General features: G+C 29.6%; 1 protein-coding gene across 2 annotated transcripts in view; it reads right to left on the bottom strand.

Annotated features, from left to right (window-relative positions):
* Positions 1-1,785: 1,785 nt before the first annotated feature.
* Positions 1,786-25,299, bottom strand: part of LOC113555863 (brain-specific angiogenesis inhibitor 1-associated protein 2) — a 94,433-nt gene continuing 70,919 nt past the window's right edge. Inside the window, exons 4-15 of one of the 2 annotated variants that reach the window (XM_026960445.2) lie at positions 20,865-20,926; positions 13,267-13,338; positions 12,549-12,686; positions 11,624-11,689; positions 11,346-11,537; positions 11,043-11,259; positions 10,425-10,595; positions 10,253-10,358; positions 9,983-10,142; positions 9,223-9,533; positions 5,381-6,518; positions 1,786-2,101 (exon numbers count right to left, since the gene is read on the bottom strand). In XM_026960445.2, the coding sequence (XP_026816246.1) occupies positions 5,393-6,518; positions 9,223-9,533; positions 9,983-10,142; positions 10,253-10,358; positions 10,425-10,595; positions 11,043-11,259; positions 11,346-11,537; positions 11,624-11,689; positions 12,549-12,686; positions 13,267-13,338; positions 20,865-20,926 (2,621 nt within the window). In that variant the 3' untranslated portion in view covers positions 1,786-2,101; positions 5,381-5,392. The remainder of the gene's footprint in view (positions 2,102-5,380; positions 6,519-9,222; positions 9,534-9,982; positions 10,143-10,252; positions 10,359-10,424; positions 10,596-11,042; positions 11,260-11,345; positions 11,538-11,623; positions 11,690-12,548; positions 12,687-13,266; positions 13,339-20,864; positions 20,927-25,299) is intronic. The other variant, XM_026960455.2, reaches the window with a different exon arrangement.

The raw sequence follows: 25,299 nt of genomic DNA on the forward strand, positions 1-25,299 counted from the left end.
AAAAATTTGAAGTTTTTAAATATTACTGATATCTATAATTAGGTAGGAGGTACATATACAATTTTGATAAATATATAATATAATACTGTTATTGTTCGAATAACGACGATAATAATAACAAACATAAAATTAATACCGATCTTAATAATATATAAGCTGTATAGTATAAAATGGTTATTCGATATTTACAGACTAAAATTAAAAACAAAAAACAAACGCGCACATAAGACATTAACAGGTATAATACGTATATCTAATCACGATGTACACATAAAACGGACGTAACGGCTGCCAGGCTGCGACTCGGAAGAGAATATAAATTGCAAACCGCTGTTTAAATAATTATCTGGTTGGAGAGCAGACCCGGAAACGGTACGAAATCGGGATTTAAATTTATTATTTTCAAATGTTTTCTAAACGATTATGGACTCGTCGGGACGAGATACGACGACGACGACGACGATATGTATGGCCCGTAGCCTGTGTAATGTGTATATTGTATATTGCACATTTACGCGGATATATTTTACTCGGTTGTGACGACGACGACGATCAGATTGGAAAGACGACGGAATTGAATTTGAAATCGGTAAACGCCGTACGTGTGATACACATATAATAATAAGTATAGGGTAACGCACCTGCAGCCATTATACAGTTGCGTAATGGGCACAACGATTTTGGCGATGTTGCGATTGAAACGTTACGTAGTCACCACAAATGATACATATTATTATAATGGGTATACAGATCAGAGTCATTTACGACTCAAGTGTATATAATACAATAATAATATATGCGTGTGGCACCGATTCGATAATACTATGATATTTTATCAAAATATATATAATATAAATGTATATTATGATATAATATGAAAATGTTATTGGTATATATATTATGTATATATCGGGCGGTAATCATTTTTCGTGATATATTATCGAGTCCGTATTACACTTAATAGTTTATGTATTATATAATAAAATAAATGGTATATGCGCGCGTAAATGTTACCTTATAGACTTTACGCCGTAAAGTATAATGCCCGCCTACCTACATATTATATTATTATGTATAACTAATAATGTTCGACACGGACGGAACGCAAGAATGATATAATATAAAATATAGTTCATATAAAATATTATAATAACACATTTTATAAAACAAATAAAAATTTAAAAAAATAAAAATAAAAAATCCGTCGGACCCAACGTGAAAAAATAATAATAATTGTAATATAATATTATGTACACCTCTGTAAGATTACGTTTGAAATATCCGTATCTACTATAGTGCTAAAGAAATAATTGTCTAAAACAACGTGTCAACGTATATTATCATCATTGTTATTATATTCACTTATAATATACGAGTAATATTAACGTATACGCGGTCCGAGTATCGACGTATCGACTACGCTATTGAACTATTGTAACAGACTTATTTCATTTTACGTGTATTACCTATCTACATAATATCTACCTACGCGTGTATATCTGCCGAAGAAAGCGAAATGAAAAATAAAAACGTATCGCAACAACACATAATAGTGTTATTTACTATGGGTGGTGATCTGGCCTGGTTGTCGGTAAAAAAAAAATCAAATTACAATCGCGCAACCTCACACAGAATACACGTTGTGATAAAAACTTTAAAGTATTGCACACCTATAGGTACCTCTTACAGTCAGAAATTGTTTAAATTTTCAACAACGGTATATAGTGTACACATTGAGTTCGGACGCTATTAGATTAGTTGAGCAATGTTCGGCCTGCATATGTCGATAGTACATATACAGTGTTTATTTTTTTGTTTTTTTTTTTTTTGTTTTTTTTTTTTTGTCAAAACGACTAACTAATATAACAATAATAATTAAAAGTATGTAATGATAAAATATTTTGAAGAAAATTATTCACTTTAAAGCGTGAATTGCGAAAAAAAATTTATAAAAATATTATGCTATATGCATATATATTTTCTATGATTTATTTTCTTTACGGATAAAGTGACGAATCATATAATATATTATATGATCTTCGGCGCTGACCGGTCGTTGGTGTTGGTTTTACGCAGTTTGATTGTCGCAAACACGTTCGTTCTGAAATCAAAATTGTAATCATTAGATACCTATTAATAAAAAGTACACATAACGACTTAACACAATATTATTACGCATATTAACTAAATTATACGAGATGGTCATGCACGGTATTGCCCGTGGATTTACTACTTATTCTTAAACTTCATTAAATGTTAACTGCACTGCAGATTTTTAACATATTCATTTAAATTGTTATGATCAAACATAAAATTCCTGTCTAAAATTATATTTGATCATAATAGTTATATAATAGTTTTTATTGTTTACAACCAACGGCAACAAATAACAATATATAAAGAAAAAATATATGATTCGTTTTTCGTGAGCTCATACAGTGGTGATTTTTTCTTTAAAGTATAACATTCTAAAATTTGACTTCGAGCTGCGGGTATAAGAATATCTATGTAATAGTATGTACCAAATTTCAGAATCACGATTACGATACAATATTGACAGCGGATCACTTACACAAACGCAAACATAATCTTTTATATTTGATTAACCTATTTTATTAGCCACTTAATATATTTATATCGTATTATCGTGCCTACACGTAGAGATATAGTATACAGTAGCATTGTAAGCAGCTTGAAAATAGGTACATCATTATACGGCAGTTAGCCAAATTAAGACACCCGCGGATTATTCTTCTTATTATTATTCTCTTTCGCCTTTGTCCCGTGCAACGGGGGGTTAGATCTTAGATGCACTCTTATAAACCACATTTAATTCCTACGCATCTACGTGTATATAACCATCAGATCATAAAAAACCCATATATCATATTCTCTCCACATGCCTTCGCGTACTTTTTAAATGCGAGACCACTAAGAATCACTTTTACTTTGGCCTATCCCTACTTACCGTTTGTTAGAACGTATTTAACTACCATGCGTTTATCTCCTTGTTTCCCTTCATTCCTTCTCTGAACATATCGGAAACCATCTCTTCCCACAACGTATCAATAATTTTCTCCGCTATAGTATAAAGTCGCTTTAATACGCACATAACACGAATAATATAGGTTTAATAGTAAATATTAATACATAATAGATGCATTGTGAATTATAAATTGTGATTTGTTGACCGCGAGAGGAATAATTTAAAATGGGAAATAATAGAAAGACAATAATAATTATGTATTTTTTTTTTCGTTTCGAACCATTAACTTTACTTTGCTCTGATGAAAAAGTTAAATTCAAAAAAATTTAAAATATTATTCATGTTTAAAATGTATATTCGAAAGTCATCTATGTATAGAACTATGTATTATTATGTACGACGTTCATTGTACGTATGTATAACTATAGAATTTTGAGTGGTTGACGAGTTTTTTTTATCTTGTGTGTAATTTTGGTTTTGTTAACTTGTACTTATACGTGTATAATGAATATACTTTATTTACATTTTAAAGTTTAAACATAAAAAGCAAATACTTTCTAAGAACAACAAACGATTGTAGATGACACATGTACGAAATGTACGATGTACGTGTAGCAGCCATAAAAATAAAATATTGATTTTCATTTCAATGATATACAAAACACCACACAAGACAATACAACAACCGTAAAAAAATATACAGTTAATTGTTTTAATAGATTTTAAAGTTTAAAACTCTGTGACGCAATTTTTCGATGTTTTTACAACGTTGTTATTGTATAGTTTTATTTGCGGACCACTTTGTCCCGTTCAAATATACCAAAACAAAACAAACTAACTCGAAATGGTATAATGCGTCTTTTTATTATCAATAGAACAACTCGTGGCTCGATGTCAGTTTAAAATAAAAAAAACAGTAAAAATAACAAAAACAACATAGAATAAAACAGACCATTATGCGCACTGAATAAATATCGGGCACAATATTATCATTTTTATGACGTACAAATGGTAAGTATAACGCTATACTGCATCACTATAATATAGTTGCTTCTACATCCTACGATTACTACTAACCACGTTTACTTATAACTACTATACTAGAACACTACTGTTACGTCGACTATTATACTAAGACTCATAAAATGTTTGCTCCTCTTGCTAAGACTTAATTGATAACAGTAATTACGTTAAAGTTCGCAGTTTGATCGCAAGTCAGAATTATTTGTATCGGATAAAATATGCCCGTCGGGTCTGTTCACTGTATACGTACAAATGTATAGATACCGGTGTAGAACTACATCATCTGCTTTATACGAGACGCACCTTAACCGAATTATAAAGACCATTTGTTTACCAACTCTCTTCCGCCAACACCGACGCCGTCTATAATTCGACTGTACAAATTTACGACGTCGCGTGGTTGTTTGTATAAGCGATGATAAACAGCACAATAAATAAGTAGTATAGGTTGTATCTACCTAGTAATAATTTCATAGATCTGTCGAATTCTCAAATTATACGCATTTGTAATAAAAATAAAGAAGTATTTCTGCTGTATAATAGTCTCAATCTATATAATGTGTATACATACATTATACTATTGAGATTGTGAAGTTTTTCTATAACCAATGGCCACAATATTATATAAATTAAAAGATTGATAGTTTTTCGTTAGTCAGCTATACTCAACGTGTTGTATTAAAAAGTAAAAAGCAGTCTACAGATTTTTCTGAATGTATTGATGAAAATTACATGAAAATATACCGAAAAGTGTGATTTGCAAAAGGGTCATCCATTTAAGGTCATTGATTTTATGTATAGTAGATAGATATATTTATTAATTATGACTGATCTTGCGGGGCGTTTTGCGTGACGAATTAAGTAACGCCGGCGGATTTAACCTGTCTTAAATAATTCTGTTAAATGTAAACTACGCACGTTTTTAGCACATCATTAATTTGAGTAGTTTGACCAATTATAAAATTTGGTTCTAAAACTGTATCCAATCATAATATTATTACTGTTGTTGTATTTTCTGTAACCAATAGAAACTGTATGCAAACAAAACAATATTCGTTTTTTGCTAGTCGACAAATCATTGTAAAAACGTAAAATAAAAAAAAAAAAATTTAAAATGGTTAAAATTTTAAAATTTTAAAATTTTGAATTCGGGGTGCTAGACTGACGGACCTTTCGAAGTGCACATCCTCGATTATAACATTACCCACGTACCAAATTTCAAAGCCACGAGGCAATAGTCTTGTACGTGAATCGCTCGCATGCACCCACAAACAAGCATTGTCTTTAATAATATTAAATAGATATATTTATGATCGTGTAGATATATATGCATACGCCGACGATAAGTCGCACGAGGGCGTGGGTTTTTACCTTTGGCGCGTCCTACTTCTTTCGCTTCTCTCCCCACGAGTCGTACCATCCGTCGTTGTGTGTCGCGTTGATGTACTTGAACGTCTGCAGCTTGGAGCTCTCGAACCGGATGTCAGCGTCCGAGTCGTGTTGCGCGTATCCGTCGTCCGCGGTGGCGGTACGGACGGCAGGCGGTGGCGGCGGCGGGGGTGGCATCATCATCGGCTGGTGGTGGTGCGCGGCCGACGGCGACTGACCGTTCGCGCCGCCGATCGCCGCGACGCCGGCCGTCTGCTTGATCAATCGGGTTCTGGGCAACAGGCTGGCGGGCGCGGGTGCGGACCGGACGTTCTTCAGGTGGTCGTCCACCACGATGCACGACTCGGAGTCGTCGCCCCCGCCGAAACTCGACGAGGACGATCTCCTGCTCCGGTGCTGCAGCGGTTGCTGCTGCTGTTTACGGTTGTCGTACGTCATGCGCCGCATCGTTGACGAACCGCCGCCGTTCATTATCGTTTGGCTGTCGTCGTCGTCGCCGGCTATGTCGATGTCCCGGCTCGAGGCCACAGTAAACTTCTTGTTGGCCACAGGCGTTCCCGCCGTCGACTTGTTGTTGTTGTTGTTGTTGTTGTAGTTGTTATGCTGTTGCTGCTGCTGTTGCTGTTGCTGTTGTTGTTGTTGTTGTTGCTGTTCTTCTGCGTCTGCGGCATTCACGTCCACGAGCGACCTATGCTTCCACATAGACATGCCGGTCAACAACCCTTCGTCGCTCGCGCTGGACTTTTTAAATTTCCACATTGACTTTGTCCTCTTTATCTTCTTACCCTGCGCGGTGAACCCGTCGTCGTCGTCGTCGTACGCCGAATTTGCATGCCTAGACTGGCCGTCGCCGAACGACGACAGGTGGCCGACGCTAGTGCTCTGCCGCATCGTCGACGTGCCCGTGTTCCGCCTTCCGGTGTTCATCCCTCCGCCGCCACCGTTGTACGACGACTTCATAGTGCCCGTTGACTGTCTTCCACCCGTCGTCATCGTCATTGTCTGATTCTGGTGATGACCTTGACGGTGGTAACCGCGGTCCTCATCGGATGACCTGTAAGCCGCCGCTGTTTGCTTGGAACGCGCCGCCGTGTCTTTCTTCGGATCTTTGACCATAGTTCTGGTTTAAACATCATACTCGGTTACAATTAACATGAGCTAATATATTATTAGCACCACCAACACCATTACCAACACCATCGTCACCAACACCGTGTATCACGGACACCGCGGATAACCATTTAACGCAACCATGGTTAAATAGGCACCCGGTTACGTGTTAAGCTACGAGTCCAAGTCCTCGTATAAAATAGCATGACATTAGAGGCGTCTTCGCCGACCACGAAGGTTAATTAGTGTTATTGTTGTTATTACAATATAATGCATAATATTATAAAATAGTATCGCCCACTGCTTTTCATATTCCGTATTAGCCAACTTTTATAGGGATATAATACGTGTATTTTTCTATGCTGACGTGTTGCTGTATATTTTTTGAGCAACAACTCTACTTGGCCATACTTTTCTAATAATGTATCTATTTTACTCTATTGTGTGTATTGTATACAACAAGTGAAATTATGATGAAAAAAGACTCGCGTATTAATATATACATAATATCTATTATTGATTTATTTATTTGTTTGGGTCGTGATTAATACATTTCGTCTGTTGAATTATCCCACCTGCGCTGTCCTCGGTATATCAATTTGGCCCTTTAAAGACGATTAAAAACAAGTACAGTTTCCTTTAGTTGTATTATGTGATTCTCCATAATATGGCACCAGTTATTCATATGAATTTATTTTATTTTTTATAAATTATGAACGTCATCAGCTGGTAACGAACACGTGGGTATTATTCTCGTTTATAATTATCTAATAACAGTGGATTTATTGACGATCGCGAATATTGATAGATTGTCGTGGGGAATGTATTAACTCGAACAGAGTGTAGGTATATTATTGTATTACACAAAGCGATATGTAGAAATTAGGTTATCGGTTCGCGTCTACATAATCCACACGAGAAAATTATTCTAAACAATTTTAATAAGCTTTATACACAAACGTCGAATACTGTGATTGTAATTGGATTTGATTTTAATATCAAAGTGTTACATATTGTTTCAAACTAAAAATATAAAATAAAAATAAAATACTAAAGGAAAAGTTAAAATATATAAAATGTATTTGTTAATTATGAATGAAGTATACGCGTGTAAGCACTGCCAGACTGGGTATATCAATAAACATTTTAAATATAATATAATATTATTATTGTAAATTCGTTAAAAATGTATTCAATATAAATTAAATTTAAGAAATTCTACAGATAAACCTTTGTATATGAATAATTAATAAAAATATATATGAACATTTTCATTTGTGTCCTATATGATATACCATGTACATTTTTTTTTAATTAGCAAATAACATAATAAAAAATATTTTTTTAAATTATATTAAATAAAACCTGTATTCATTATTACAAATTACAATGACTATATTTAAGTTTCATATTGCATAATATATATTATACATTATTTTATCACCTTTTAGAGGTAGTAAAAATATTTGAATCTTCAAATTTTTGGGCAATTCCTAATGGTAAATTATATTTTGGTGTGTCAAAAGTAGAAATCGAAATAAAGTAGAATTTCGGGTATTTTTAAAAATAATCGAAAATAATGAATTAATAATTATTAAGGTAAAACTGAAATATTTCTTTAAAATCAATTGGAAATATTTTTATTGTGATTCATTAATAAATTACTGTAGATACTTAAAATTTTCACAGCATCTCTATATATTAACATATCCTAGGAATTAATGTATTATGCAGTTTTAAAAATATTTTAGATTTTCTATATAAATGTTTATCAAGTTTTTTTTTTCATGGCCAAAAGCTAGAAATTTAATTCAAAGTTCTTTGTAAGTTATTCTGACAGCATTTAAAAAATATAAAAACAAATGCAACATTTTTTTTTATATCTTATATTTGAATAACATTTTGACGAAATTGTAACGATTTTTCATTCAATGGTTGTAGTTATTTTGTTGTAATTTAAAAATATATCTTAGAAACTTAACATATTCTCAAAATATTATGGTTAATTAAAAAAAAAATTATACCGTGAACCTATTCACACTATTTTACGTTAGGTACACTGATATTGACTTAGGTTAATAAATAATAACAGATATAGTAATATTATATTATATGTGATATTCATAAAAAAATTTAATTAACTCACTAGGTATATTAATAATATAGAAAATTTTATATCTTACAATAATATAAATAGGTAACTTATAAAATAACCTTAGACATTTAGGCTATCAGAAAACTATCCATGCTCAGAAGTGTTTTTCTTGTGTAATTATTAAATTTAAATTTAACACACCCATTACATTAACCAACTCAATGACAAGGTATATAACTCCACCAGGTACCTATAATGTACAGCAGTGACACTTTTTGGTTTTATTCTTAAGCTTATTTTATTGATTATCAATATATTTTTATGCGTATTCTATCAAGTATACCAGTAACTGTTAGTGTTTAAGTTATGCTTGATTTTTAATTAATCAGTTTTAAAGTAGCTACTCTATATACATAATATTAGATTCATGCTTATCCATTTTTTGTATAAATAAAATTATAATAACATAACTTTTTTTTTGTCCTGTTTTCATTGGATTTTTTCAATCCAAAGTTATAAGTATAGTATACTAATTTCATGCATGAGATAATGTTAAGCAACGCACTAAAGTTATTGTTACAATAACTACGATATTTTGTTTATAATATTTTGTATGTACCTCGCGTTTTCGTCATCGGAATAGTCGATTTCGGGCGCCGGTGGCGGATCGTTACTGAAGCCGCTATCGTTACTGCTGTGTAGGCTCGCGTTTCCGTGTTGGTGGTGGACTCCACCAGTCCTCTTGTCGACCGCGCTTGGCTTGCCAGGTGCAGGTGGCAATGTCTGCGGTGGTGGCGGGAAAAATGCGATCGGCGGTGGTATGTGCCCACCATACTGTCGGGGCACTACAGGAGCTGGAACCGACGGAGGTGGAGGCCCATGCGGGTTGATCCCGTAACCATTTGATCTACTGTTTGCCCTGGACCGTGTCTACGCGAAAACAATATCGTCATAGTAGTTATTAAGTATAAAATTATTTTATAATAATGAGTTACTGGAAAATGTATATTTGTATATAATAGGTAACGCCTATCTATAAGACTGCACAATTATAATTATTTATCAATAATTTAAAAATCACAATTTTTACAGGGGATAAGATTTTTTTTATTTTTTTTTTTGTGTTGTAATTATTGAACAGTTATTTTAGTGGTTCACGAAAAAAATATATTAGTATGTTTTGAATATGGTACAATTTTAAAATAAATTTAACTGGCACTTTAAGCGCAAACGTTGTAATTGAGTTCGAAGAGGTGCCAAAATGAATACTAGTACAAAGATGTTGCTAAATATCTGAATGTAAAAGACGTATTCTTAAGGGCTTTGGCAGTACAATAGAATTATGAAAAGTAATAGAAATCGTCTGGAAATAAGATTACCGGATATGGATTTCTGTGAGACAGAGAATCACCAAATCTTGTAAGTGTCGTCGTTTGATAACGGTTTTGTTTGCCAATCGTTGCTGATTCACTTCTGTTATGGGTTGAGACGGTAGATTGGCCCATAGAGTCCTTTCGTCGATATGATGACGGCGAATCACTATAAACACACACAAATAAAATAATAACATGGTAATATCGCACTAATATGTCATCTTATAATCATTAATGAAATTAATGAGTGTTTTCATTTTAGTTAAGCACACTTACGAAAAGACAGAATCGTCCAGTACGGGTTCGGTATACGTTAATGGAAACCAACCACTGCACTGAGTACGTAAATTCTCTCCAAATTGCCATCCCTTATTCCGTTCTCCTGAAACGTACAGCGAGACATTTTTAACTACCTACCTTTACATGAGTTTTTTAATACTACACTTACCTGATATAGCGATTGTGTCTCCTTCGTGGAAACTTAATTGATTGTCACCGCTTGACAGATAAGCGTGTGTCGCTTGCACGAGATTTGCACCCTGAGATTCCCATCCGTTATCGACTACTGCCATCGACTTTGGTCTGGATCCATTATTTCCCGGACTCGATCCGTTTTCCACTAAAATTTTACAATAGTTTGATTAATGATATTCGAAATGCATGACAATGTAACCTAATGATAAATAAATTCGCATGGTTTCATTCGAAATTCATAATGAAATGTTGTAAATTAATATTGAAATATTAATACGTTTTTGAGCACGCCATGTGAAAAACCAATAAATCTAAATATTGTAAGTCAGCAATAACGACTGAATCCTTAATCATGGAATAATTTAAATTTTAGAATCATAATGAGTTGAAACAATGCTTAGGGGCGTTTAAATTAATATGTATGTTATATATGTCATATAAATACCCGGGGTAATCAATAAATATGAATAGGTGTTATACACAATTTAAATTATTAACACTGAACTAATTTCAACATAATTTATATATGCATTGAACGCTCTGATAATATTTTAATAATATATATTTATGCATATCATATATAGTTATGTACTTCTGTTCAGAGATTGCGATGATGCGTTCAAATTGAAATCTGATTTGGCTCTAGAAAGCGGATAATTTAAGACCGGACTGGATATATCATTTAGGGCTCGAACATCCAAGCAAGACGCATCCATTGATTTTGTTTTTCTCAGTTGTGATGACAGCGAAATCCTATCATCATCGATTCTTGGAGAACTAACATCATCATCCAGCCAGAAGCTTACTTGCTATAATATTTACATTAATAATATAAATTAATCAGTCGAAACCTATAGTAAATAATTTTTTTTTCTACAAATATATTTTAATTTACTCGTAGTTTTGTTGCGAACATGGTTTCCACGGATTCTGGCAACCGTTCTCGAGACTTAGCCACATCGAGCCAGTCATTAAGATGTTCATCGTACATTGACTGAGTGTTGGTATGATACGCTAAACAGTGTTTAACCAGCGAACATTGTCTTTCTAATACAAAACCATATCTACGTCTTTCCTGTGTCATGGCCTTGTAAATAAAAAATTACACAGTATTTTAACATAATTTTTTCCATCGCTGTATAATTTAAAAATTTACTATAGAGTAATACTTACATTTTTCAAACTTTGTTCGCAAAAGTTATCCAATTTATTTTTTTCTTCTTCTAGGATTTGCATAGTCTGTATACAAAAAAAAAAAAGATTAAAACCCATTGTCATAATGTTTATCAAAAATAATAACGATGAGTACTATTCAGAGGTATTATGTAGGGGATTTGATTTTGTTTTGTTTATGTAAATCCGTTACAAACAAAACATTTTGCACGTAGTATGATATTTTTGCATAGCAATAACGTGAAAATAGTTCATGGTATTTTATAAAACGAAGTGTGTACTTTTCAAACAATGAGCATCTTCAATGGGCTAGTAATAATTTTTATCTGCCGACACATTCGGGCTTTACGGTGCCAAACAAATAAAAACTCAGTCATAATATATTTGAATAATCGTAGTTTAACCTCGCCAATGCGTAGTTCTATATAACTGTACAGTGACCGTTGTACACATTTTACATTAAAAAAAAAGTGAACAATAACCCTCAATCGAAATCCGCGACATTTATTGTACGCTATACTTTACGACAGATGTTTGGTCAAGCATTATCTTAGTATAAAAAACGTGATATTCATTTCTTCAACTACATTATAGCAAGAATAAAAATAAAATATAGATACTCATATTGTTATATTATTGAACATAAGTATAAAGAAAAATGAAATATACCTCTGTTGGTAGAGATCTTACAATACTATTTTTGTTTACCAATTCATTAAAAACAAAAAGTTAAATTTTGTTGAATTGAATTGAACTCAGTTAAATTATATACATAACTTAAGGGTTTTAAGCTATTCAGCCAAAAATAATAAGGGCATAACTGTATAGTTTAATAACCTAAAAAGCATGAGTATAAAGTTTTTAATAAGTAGGTAAATATCAAATATTTATTATATTACTAATAAGTTAAAACGATAAATGCTACCTTTATTTCTTTATCCATGGCCAATCCTGCTTTGGGTCCAACCTTGTGCTTTTTACGGCACTTTTTCATAGCCGATGCAGCCTTACTATAACTTTCAGATCTTTGTTTATGCTGTTGTAAAAATCGTTTTTGTTCAGACTGAAAATAAAATGATAATATTAATAGAAAATAAAAGTAAAGTCGTTGTCATTTAAATTTCATCTGATAACAACAAAATGGTACCAAGGGGTTAATCAGCGGTCTAAACTAACCAAAGGGGTTGGATTATTTATTGGACAAAGCCATTTTATTTGCTCTACGCACCTCGTAATATAGTAAAAGTGTATAATATTATATACAATATACATGTTATATACGGCCATATATAATACACATAAATTCGTTATTCCATACCAAATATCAGATACGCATTATTATTATAATATGCATTTTTCCACTTTTACTTTTAATGGTGAACATGAATTATAGTAATCGAAACAGAGAAGATAGGACGAGGCAAACAAGTTGACCGAATACTGATACTAATATTACTCATTTTTTTGTCCGCAATGTTTCCGGTAGTAAAAAATTACATATCATAACATAACCCAAAAGTCAAAATCCACCATTAACATTATTAAAATAATTGACGCATTTACATGGCACTGTTTTTGTTTTTGTGTCATTATTTATTATATATTTATATATGATTTATATGTGTAATGAAATTATATTTTACCTGCACGACTTTGGTGTCTTTTTCAAGATTTGTCTCCAACGGCACTAGTAAATCGACGTAGAATGCTTTCAGCTAAAAAAAATAATAATAAAATAGTATTAATTTATATGAGTTTTGTGAATACTAGCAAAATATTATTGTTTGAAAACTCTTATAATAATACCATAAATGTATTTTTAATTTAACATTTCAATTTTCTATATTATTTTTGTATAAATACGTGACAGTAACATTTTTAACATATTACTTCCAATGTATTATTTAATTTTATACTAACGCGAAACATAATGTGTGACTGATGTTTCAATTTAAAAAAATAATAATAATAGTTATAATAATACAAATACAAAATGCAAATCCCCGTATACATCATTGTATTGTTTGTCGTTAGTCGTTTGTCATTATTATGGTACAGCAGTTATCGCTAAAATCAAATTTGTAAAACGTGTATTTTTTTATGATTTGATCAACTATTTTTGAAGTACCTGATATTCACTACTAAAAAAAAAAAAAAAATTTTTTTTACACAATGTGCCCATTGAAACATTGTGTACACAATATTGACGACAAGTCGGACTTGTATTCAAATAGTAGGTACATCGTCACTTATTCATTGATGCATTAAAATTCATTACACAATAGGAATGGTTTAATAAATATTGATCCGAGATTCATGACATAGCTAGATTGACAAATATAATATACATGAGTGGTTTTATTTTTACGTTTCAGTGTATATTACGAAGATTGATTGGTTAATAATTATTAATTTTATACGAAAGTTGCATATTTGTTTATCCTCGAACAATACTGTGGTTTAGGTTCAGCTATCTGTAGTCTGTACAATCATAATTGATTATATAATAATAATATATAACAATATACATGAGTTATATATATATATATATTAGTTCTAATAATATTATTATTATGAATTTATTCAAAACAAGTTATATCGCACATAAATAAATTTGTTTCTTTTTTTTGATCAATCACCTATTAAAGAAATTAGTGTCAAAACTTTACCAAAATTTTAATAACTTTATACACAAAAGTTTAGTAATTGGCTTACATGAGATAAATGGCAAAGTTGTGTTATGTACACCTAACCTACAATATTTTTTATTTTATTATGTAATTTTAACAGAATAAAAAAATAACAAAACACAAGTTGTTAGTTAATATAATATTTGTTAAACTAATATTACTATATATATATGGCAAAATAAGAACCTCACCATCAAATAATTATTGGACAAACAATGAAATATTCAAATAATTGGCTTAGTTATTATTTTGAAGCAATTATATACGCTGTCACCTTTTTGAATTTGCATGAAATACCAAAATTCAAATCAATATTACTTTTTTTTATCTCAATCAATGAAATATCATGCATTAATATTATCTGTTCTATAATTATTGCATTTCGTTAAATTTAAATATACACATATTATAAAACGACTGGATTATTATGAAATAATATTATAATAAACCATCAAAAGACTATAATCGTAGCTTTATTGCGATGATGCCTATTGGATACGAGTACTTTGACCGACGGGAATATGCAATTTCAAAACTGAGTGAATTGTTTATAAGACTTCGCGGTTGACTAATGCGCAATTCTAGTGTAGATTTATCTAACACCATTCAGTATGATATAATATGTTTATGCAATAAGTATCGGAAATTGTATTATAATTAGAGCGATCGAACAATCATGGAATATAAGAGGATTCTACCGGTAACATAGTGTTTAATGTTAATGCAACCTAGTAGTAGAGATACATATATTGATTAGATATCTATACTTGAAATTTTCATCAAATGTTTATACTATCATTTTCATTATAAGATAACATTTTCAAAAATGTTTAAATCTTTTTAAGTTATTTATAAGCACTACAAATTTTTATTTATTTTAGTTTTTTTTTTTTTATAAATGTCAATAAAAAGTTATTCACTGGGTCAAAATTCTTGAAAATGTAATGCAGTATCCCCACAAAAGTTTTTATTATATCGGTATAAAAATATTAAAAATACACAGACACAATTTTTTTCATATGCATTTTAAATTGGAATTTTGACATAATTAATAAAAAAAATTCTTTTTATATCTAAGTTTTGAAAATTTAATATAATATTTATCATAAGTATTGTGTATTGAAACCATAATATCTAAAAAAAAATATATAAAGCCGATTATTCTTTATAGGACATTTTAAGTTCAAATTACTTAAATATTTTTTAAACGAAGAATATTAATTATTTTGTTATAATTTAAAAATATTATTGGTGGAAACTCCAAAATCTTACATTTATTATTTTATAATGAACTTTACCACACACAATGATATTTTTATTTATTTTAAAATATTATATATTTGTACTATGAATCTATTTTTATTGTCTTATTGTATTTACAGAAATATGTTATTAAGATTTTGAGCTATATAATTGTTGATATAATATGGTATAAATAAATATTATTTTAATAATTAAATACTAATAATATAATAAATGCAATATTTAAAAAAAAAAAGTATATATATATATCAACCTACCCCTACTGTAATACTAAAAGTAAATTAAATGATTTATTTATTTATAGCTAGGTAATATTATCAAAAAAAATATTGAAATAATATTTTTCGCTATATTTTTATTAAAATTTCTTTCTTAAAAATATGATATTGAGTTTGAACAAAAACAAACGATGCTTGATGAAGGACTGCGAGAAAAAATATGTCTCTCTCACTTTGCCAGCCGACGTGTACCGCACATTAAATCGAAATCTACTGACCATGGATAGAAAAAAAAGAGAGACATATACATAGACACAAACACAGGCACATATATAGAGAAATCAGAAAAGTTTAGTACAATCCGAACGTGTTTATATATATATAAAATAATAATTTAATAATATATTATATGTACAAGGTTCAGACTGTTGCCATATTGTGTTTTTACCCTTGCAGCGCCACCATTTCCGGATATACAGGGTAGATTACCACTGCATTTTTTCGAGTTAGTTTAAAACGATGAAACACATTGAACCGCCCTGTATACACAACGTATCCTCTCTTTTTGGGCGAGTGCATTATCAAGGAAAAATAATAGAAAACGTACATAGCGTCGGACGGAAATTTGAAAAAATAAAACTTTCGACGACTATTTTTTCCCCTCCATCATGTCAAACACCGCCTCCGTCGCCGCAATGGCGGCAGCATTCGAAGTCTCCTATGCTTTTCAAAAGTATAAAAACCACGACGATGCCACGTGGCCATAGCCTTGTGACGTTACATGTAATATATATATATGTATAGTAATGAAAAATAGATTATATCGAAAAACTTTGTATGATCGATAAAAGTTTTTCACAACGCGCGGAAGTTCGAGCCGTGTATATAATATATATATATATATTTACTGTGTACACGTTGTTCAACGGAAAGTCGATATGATACGAAACTCAAAGTCCAATCATATGATATGACCTATAGTATAGGACCTATACTATAGGTGATATAGGACGCGCACGTAATGCTACATAATGTAGTAATATGTCCCAAAAGCATCATAGTATATCTGTACATGTATCTCCGTGGAAAATCAATATACTATGCTCCATCGTACATTGTGTTCCATCAATAATCTATACGTAAATATTTTATCTTCTCTTTTCAAGACTTAAAATACTCAACTATTCATTATGCTTATTATACTAAACGTCATAGATTGTATAACTGTATTAGGTACTCAAATACACAATTAGAAAAAAATAAAAATGAAATTTCATTCAAATAGTTTTTTTTTATATTAAATTGTTTTTAAATCTATTTAAATTTAAATTGAGCAAAAATTGACCAAGTTAGAACAGATAACATTTTTAACTTTCAGGCGTACTAATATTATAGTATGTAATCATATTACCGGTGAATCTTATTGAAAAATGCAACCTGTATGCATAATGAAAACAAGATAGATTTACAAAAGTAAATTCATGTCAAGCCTAATCGATACGTAGCTTTATCATATCATTTACGTAACTACCACGAGAGAAAAACTTATTTGACAATATTTCAATTAATTATAAAACTAGTTACAATAATATTATAGTGTATATGGAATTTTTTATAAAAATAAATATTTTAAAAATATTTTATCAAGTTGTGATGAAAATATCATTAAAATACCATCGATCGAATATACAGGTAAAGCGTTTTCGATTTTAATATGTTACATAGTTTGACAATGTGTCAATTTATTCAAATAGTATTGTATAATACCACAAGACGATATTGGTTAAATCGGAACTTAAATCTCGTAATTACATTATGTGTCCAAAACACGTTTTGTCGGTTGTCTAAAACCAGAATTACATGAAATTGGTTTTGTAGGCACTTAAAACAAGAAAATATTTGTACTTAGATTTATATTAGAAATCAGAAATATTTAAAAACAAATTGATTTTTGATTCTCTGGACAGAAATAGCCATAATAACTCACGTTTTTGTAGTAAAAAAACTTTCGAAAGACGATGGTCATATTTCTGACGCGTCAATAAAATAACATCGATCATAATATAAGATCGAGTATAGAATATTGAGAAAATATTTAATAAACTGTTCCTTAAGCTTTTGGGTTTTTTTTCAAAACTTTATTTTCAAAAATGTATAAAGTTTGTATGTATAAAACATGAATGTCTTTTCCTTAAGTAGAATATATAACAGAATATATTTCGAGGAAGATTGGATTACGCTTTTAACGATGTTTTATGATTTTTAATAAGCATTACCTACTCAATCACAATAAAATACGTATTTATGCACACATAACTCCGCGAACGGGTTTATTAATTAGAAAAGTTTGAATATTGATGTATAATTAATTTTGTTTACTGTTTTGAAATTGTATATTGTTAGCATAATATACGAAAACTTAAATCAAACATTCAAAGTTAAGTTCATATTTATATAACCATCACTAATCACTTATTAAATGATAAGTTTAATGATGTTCATTAACGTAGTTATAACTTATAGTAAAATATCAAAATTGCATTGTTATTTTGTAAGTTTTCTTTGTGAATATGAGTAAACCATAGATTTTAATTATACATACGTTCTTAAAATCATTTATTTTGTAATAAAATACATTATTTTATGTACATTTAACTTACGAGGTAACATGCACAACTATAGTATAATATTAAGATGTATAAGTATTGATATCAACAGTGTTTTTTTTTTTTTACAGTTTTAATATAATTTAAAACTCTTGCGTGTAAGATACACATAAATCATAGGTATATATCTATTGTTATAACAATTTAACACTTTTTAGTCTATGTATTTTTCATAAATAATAAGTACCTACAATTATTTTACGTATCATAATAATGGGCTTTTAAACATTTTATTCGAAAAAAAAAAATGAGCGGAAAAACGGTTTAATTAACGTTGTTCATAATGGCAGGCGGTAAAAAATAAGATTAATATAGGCTACTATATTATTATATCGTTGATTATATGTTATGATTATTTATACTAGTTAAATGACTAAATGTAGTTTGGTAGTATGATGATAACTATCAGACAGTGTTTTGATCGTTATAAAAATTAATAATTATATTCCATTAGCCAAAATATTGCTACCTATACTATTAACTTTCTATGGTTTTCGCTGATATATATAATATTGATTTTGTTCATTTACGTTTATTTAGACCAGTTTCTCGAAGACGGTTGACATTATACCGAAGAGAAAATGCAAATGTTACGAAAACACGTGCTGTACAATATTATATTATGCACTTAATGCTATATTTTTATAACTCCATTATAGGTACTTACCTATATTAATAATAAATGGAACATAATATATGTTTAGGTAGAATTATAATGTCATTATAGAATGATAATTATAAACTTATTTTTAAATAAATATAATAAAAAACAAAATGTCGTAATGTTAAATTTGACAGTCAAACAGAATATGTATGGGCGTGCAAATTAAATGATCTATTTATCGGCAATGGAATTGAAACGCCAATATAATTATAAGAACATCGATACTGATGCTGACCAATATTTAAAATATCGGCTGAAACGCTGAAAGAGTAGTTACAGAGTGGCAAAGAGACGACAGGATGTATTATTATGTTAATGACTGTAACGACGAGCGCGAAAACGAGGGTGGCCTATGATCTGCAGTTAGGCTGAAATCATTACTGTTGTGTGTGTGTGTGTGTCTTTCTGTGTCTGCCTGTGTCTGCCTGTGTCTGTGTCTGCAGTGTCGGTGTGCATGACGGAGGGAGTGGGATAAATGCCAGAACCCTCGCATGACTATGATAATTCTCTCACTGGACGATTTACAAAACCTGAGGCTGAAATCGAAATGCTTTATACATTGTAACATAATGTTCGTTATATTTTTTTTTCACTTCTCCATTGGATTTGTTTTAAATTTTCGTTGAGACCGTTTACGAATAAAAAAAAAATATACAAAAAGACAAAGATACAAAAAAAAAAAAAAGTTGGTATGTACTGCAGGATAGTTACTTACTATAATAAGACAACATTAAACTGACACATTTAGCAAGTACACCATAAATGCCCCATCAAGTAGATATAAGTGAAAATATTTTTGTTGAAATGGTATTTCGAAAAAAAATAAAGATATAGGTATTATTATATATTTGTAGAATATTATAATCGAATTCACACATGCAAGATTTAAATGTCGTCGGAACATGATATGAATAGACCGAATAATTTACATAATATAATATAGGTTCATGGAAACGTTATTTTTGCTACGGCTCACGATTGGATAAATATATTTTCAAAATAAAAACAGTATTAATACGGATCACATGTTTGTTCGGTATTGGAAAAGTTTTATTGAATTTTAATTAAATATTATAAAAACATTAGAATAATATTTTAATAATATAAACCATATCATTAGTTATTCCTTAGATAAATTATTCAATCATCCGCAGATATTGAATACTTTTTATTTTATTTGTGGGTGACTTTTTTTTCATTCGTATACCACTGTTTACATTATATTTATTACAGAATTCAATGTAATTTTTTTAACTTCGGTGCATGATAAAATATTAATTAAGGGACGGATTCAAAACTAATCAATTATTCATAATAAAAGTTTATATTAACAGGTCATCGTAGTAGGATACCAATTTCCTGTTTTGATTACTCGTAGGCATTTCTCTCGATATTCTCATATTTTTAAAAATAATATACTCTTTGCATTCACTATAAAAGGCTATTTGAATCTTTTAATATGTTATAATTTATACATTTTGCTGGAGGCGAGTAAAATTAAATTATTTTTACTATTATTTGACTTCGACATATTAAAAATTCATAAATTAAACAACTTTACTCTGTTAAATTTACTTTTCCTGAATGCTAAATATATAATGTTATCTAATAATTTAACCAAAATAATACTTCGACTAAAAATATAATAAAACAATATAGAAAGTATCATGTAATAAAAACAGAAGAAGGTATTTATAAACTAATTACTAATGTTTACTAATTTGTGAGTTTTTAACTTACGATGTTTAGCTGTTGCGATTGGATTTCTTTGTAAACTTCAACGATCTGCATAAGTGCTGAACCTGAAACGTAATTAAAAAATATTTATAGGTGAGTACTACGTTTTACTATGACAAACAATACCCTAGAGAGAACGGTTAAAATTATAAATGGTTATAAATAATGATAAATTTAATTCCATTCGTTATTATAAATAAAAAAAAAATAAACAAATATGTAAATAAAAGTGATTTTTTTATAATATTAAAATATAATCCAAGTTCAATTGATTATGCGCGAATAAACGACGCATGTACAATGTACCTATAAAAACTCATGAAATTAAATAAAAATCTATTTCGTGTATTATAATTTATTATTTATAGTCATAATAGTAATTTAATTTACAATGCTTCTTTATTTAATTTATTCGTTGTTAAATATATATATAAATATATCTTTTACCAAATTGAAAATATTATTGTATTTTATTTTAACTATATAATCATTTATTTTACATCTATGTTTACGTCGTTTAATTAAAGATAGTTGAATCATTTTGTAAATTGTTACTATATTTTTTTTATTTTTCAAAGCTTATTAAATCTGACACATAGTTTAAACGGAAAAATTTTGGAATTATCGAAGGAATTGAGCCAGTTATAAAAATTGCGAAAAAAATGTATTAACAACCAATCAAAAATGTATTAACAATCATGTAGTTGGCTTTCAGTTATGCAATTTGTATAAAAATGTTCATAGTGAATTTAACTAATACGAGCGAATGATCGGAGTTCTCAATATACATAGGTAATTCAATATATGTCTATACACTAACTCTACTAATAATAATTTTCTGTTTCTAAAATTAAAAGTATCCCAAGGATACATCGATGTTCACGAAATATATAATAATTTTCCTGCGTTTTGATGTGTTATTTATTAACCATTTAACCACGCCAATCGATATCTATTAACCGATTAATAATGAACCATAAATGAACCGTAAAACCATAAATGGGTTTTCTAAAAAAAAAAATAAAACGCGAAATACCTACATTTTATTCTCTTTAAATGTTGCATATTATAACGAAATCGAATGTTATACTATTCTATAAATATTGGTTATAATAATTCCATAAATTATTATCAAATAAGCATTATATAATTTTTCTGTAAAAATAATAACGTTGGCCAATGGTAAAATTCAAAAACTGAGTTCAGGCATTAATAAGAAAAAAATTATTATTTTAAATATTACTTCAAAATGTTTCCATTAACAAACCAAATAGTACCCACTTTAAATTTTAAAGCATATGTTTATTTAAAATGCGAATTGGTTGTCAAACGTTAATTAAGCGAATGGATTCGATTGAAAGCTCTAAAATACGACCAAGCAAAATGGATTATCACAACCCCCCTCCCACTCTATCAACCCCTCTTGTAACCATCTGATCGCTTCTTTAGGTTAGAACTTAATTACTTTACCAAAACGACGCATGTCTTAATCCTCTTTGAGTGTGTAAGGTGTAAGTAGAGTGGTAGACATACATACAAAAAATACCTTACAACTTTAAAGTGTTAAGCTCTTAAGATGTGTCTTCCACAATTATGGCACCACTAATATATTATAAAATATAGTTTAACTTTAACTCACAGTTATTTCCTATAATATATCGATAATCATCGATGCAAAACACTGAAGAGTATTTTAAAAATAATTTAAAAAAATAAAAAACTCTAATTTAATATGAATGATGTGAAACTAATGTGCAATTTAAAAGTAACAACAATTATTTACTTTTTTTTTTAATAAGGAAACAGTTACTGAGGTTTTTTCTTATATTATTTTCACCTTCCTAAAATTTAAAATTTATAAAACAAACAAACACATACATATGTGAATCTAATTAAATGTTAAATTTAAATAAATTCATTTTAAGAAACAAAAAATTAATATAGAGAGATATTTATTATTAATTATTAAGAAATAATTCTTTATTGATTCAGGAAAGTTGTTGATTATGTACATACTTTACTAATTCAAAATATTTTATAAAGGTCAGTTGAAGTTTAGAAACGTGTTCTATAACTGGTAGCTAAAAATTATAATATAATATATTAAGTGATAAGTGAAATCAAAATAAAAATAATGACATTTTCCATACTTTCGCGTATATAAGTGTACTTTTACACAAACAAATATAAACATAATTTAATGATGAAACACAAGAAAAATAACGACAGTACTATATGGTATATACCTTTCTAATTTCACTTACTTTGTGGCTTACATACTAAACAAAAATATAACAAATGTCATGAGTTCTTTAAAATTTACATATTCCTACTACAAAATATCTAGCTTAAAATATATTTTAAATTACAATGACCCATTTAAAAAAAAAAAAAGAAAAAATATGTTATATATCATGCATTTTAATTTTCTCTTAAATATGCACAGAATTTAAAATATACAAATCGCCTGTATTTACTTCATAATATGTAATAATAATTTTAATATTTTTTTCCGAAATCTGTAATAGTACACAGATGTGATAATTATACTTATTGTAATCATGTTTAAATTGTTCACAAATATTCAAATACACAATTTGACATTTATTTTATATATAAAAAAGATGGTCTTGAAATTTTATATATTAAATGAAAATAATATGACTTTTAGGTCATAATAATATTCAAAAAAACTAAATTATATGAGTATTCATATTAAAACAATGTACATTATGATATAGGTATTATATTATAATGTTTGGTAAGATAACGTTAAAATGTACGAGCGTCTCTAACTGTATAAAAAACAAACGTTTTGGAAAAACGAGAACTAATTCAAAGCTACAAAAATCAATTCTGGTGTCGAACAACGTTCATGTGGAGTGGGTGCACGAAAAACTTCATGATATTATTGTACTACTTGTACATTATTATTATATATAGACATCGTGCGATAATCAAAGTTCTTCTTCATAAAAAGCACGTTCATCCGAATTCATAACGTCGTGGGGATGATTGCAGACTTTATGCAGGGTTATATAGAGAGTTTTTCTATGAATATTTGTTGTAAGTTTAATTTTATTTTTCTTGTCGATGTTTGTGAGTGGTTTTTTTTTTATATCGGTAGGGGGTTAGACTTTTTTATCACATCACATACGGCCATACGCGCAACCAAACATGACAAACTTCATAAATACATGACAGTCGACAGCATATATCTTTTATATTGTTTAAAACTTTTAAGTGTTAGTACATATTACATAGGTGTATAATATCATATTTGACATCCCGACAACCGTCGTACTGCGTAAAAAGGTGAATCATCCGTTTTATTCGAGAAAGAAGGAATAATCTGTTATTATCATAATATATGCGTCACAAGTCATATGCACCACACGTTATTTTTTTTTGTTTTTCGTCTATATCAAAACAAGAATAATACTTTATTAATATTATTTTTTTTTTTTTTACGGTAGTTAAATATTATTGTGCGACTGTGACTGTAAAGCACACCGAGTTTGTGTGTTTCTCCGATAATTACTGTAACGTAACACATTCACGCGACGGATACAAATAGAGAGAGAAAAAAATAATACGCAAAGAGGAAGATTTAGAAATGGGTCGAGACAAATGTCGGACAATCGGGTGCAAAACGATTTGTCCGATTTAGGCCCGGAGACGATGACGATGACGACGATTACTCAAACCGGACGAACCGCAATTCGCCGACGCCGCCGGAACGGAATTTCGCACGCCAACCTCTTCATCATGTCGCTGCCCTCCTCCTCGCCGTACCGTATCTCTAACGTCGAGACGTCGTCCTGGGGCCAAATATAAAAACTAGACCGGCTCAGAACGTTTGTATCTATTTGTTATAATTTTCGGGCCATTTGCCTTTTGACCGCATACGTATATACCGTATACAATGTATATGTGTGTGTGTGAGTGTGTGTGTATCAAGATTCAAGCCGGGCTTAGATGTACCTACAACGACGGATGACCGCAGTGAGGATCAAGATTTACATCTATATAAATGGCTTTACATCGTACTTCTGTGCTGGTGGCTTGAAAACTCTAAAAAAAATTATAGTCACGGACAACATGACCCGAATGCGATTTTTAAAAACCAACTGTATAAGTTTTTTATTTTTATTTAATATTTATAGCGTATACAGATGCAATTTAATGGATATTGTTTAGAAAATAAAAGTAATTGATTACTAACTGATGTTTAAAGACACTACCTACTTATAAACTATAATTCTATGCAATCTGAAAATATACTGATAACTACCTGATGATGGATGCTAAAGTAACATTTACACATTTATAAACGAAATTGATAAAACATTATAATATGTTATACACGATATATTATATACTATACACACAAATATTATATAAATATATTAAAGTAAAATATAATTAGAATAATTCT

Source organism: Rhopalosiphum maidis, chromosome 1 (assembly GCF_003676215.2).
Source record: "Rhopalosiphum maidis isolate BTI-1 chromosome 1, ASM367621v3, whole genome shotgun sequence".
Taxonomy (NCBI): Eukaryota; Metazoa; Arthropoda; class Insecta; order Hemiptera; family Aphididae; genus Rhopalosiphum; species Rhopalosiphum maidis.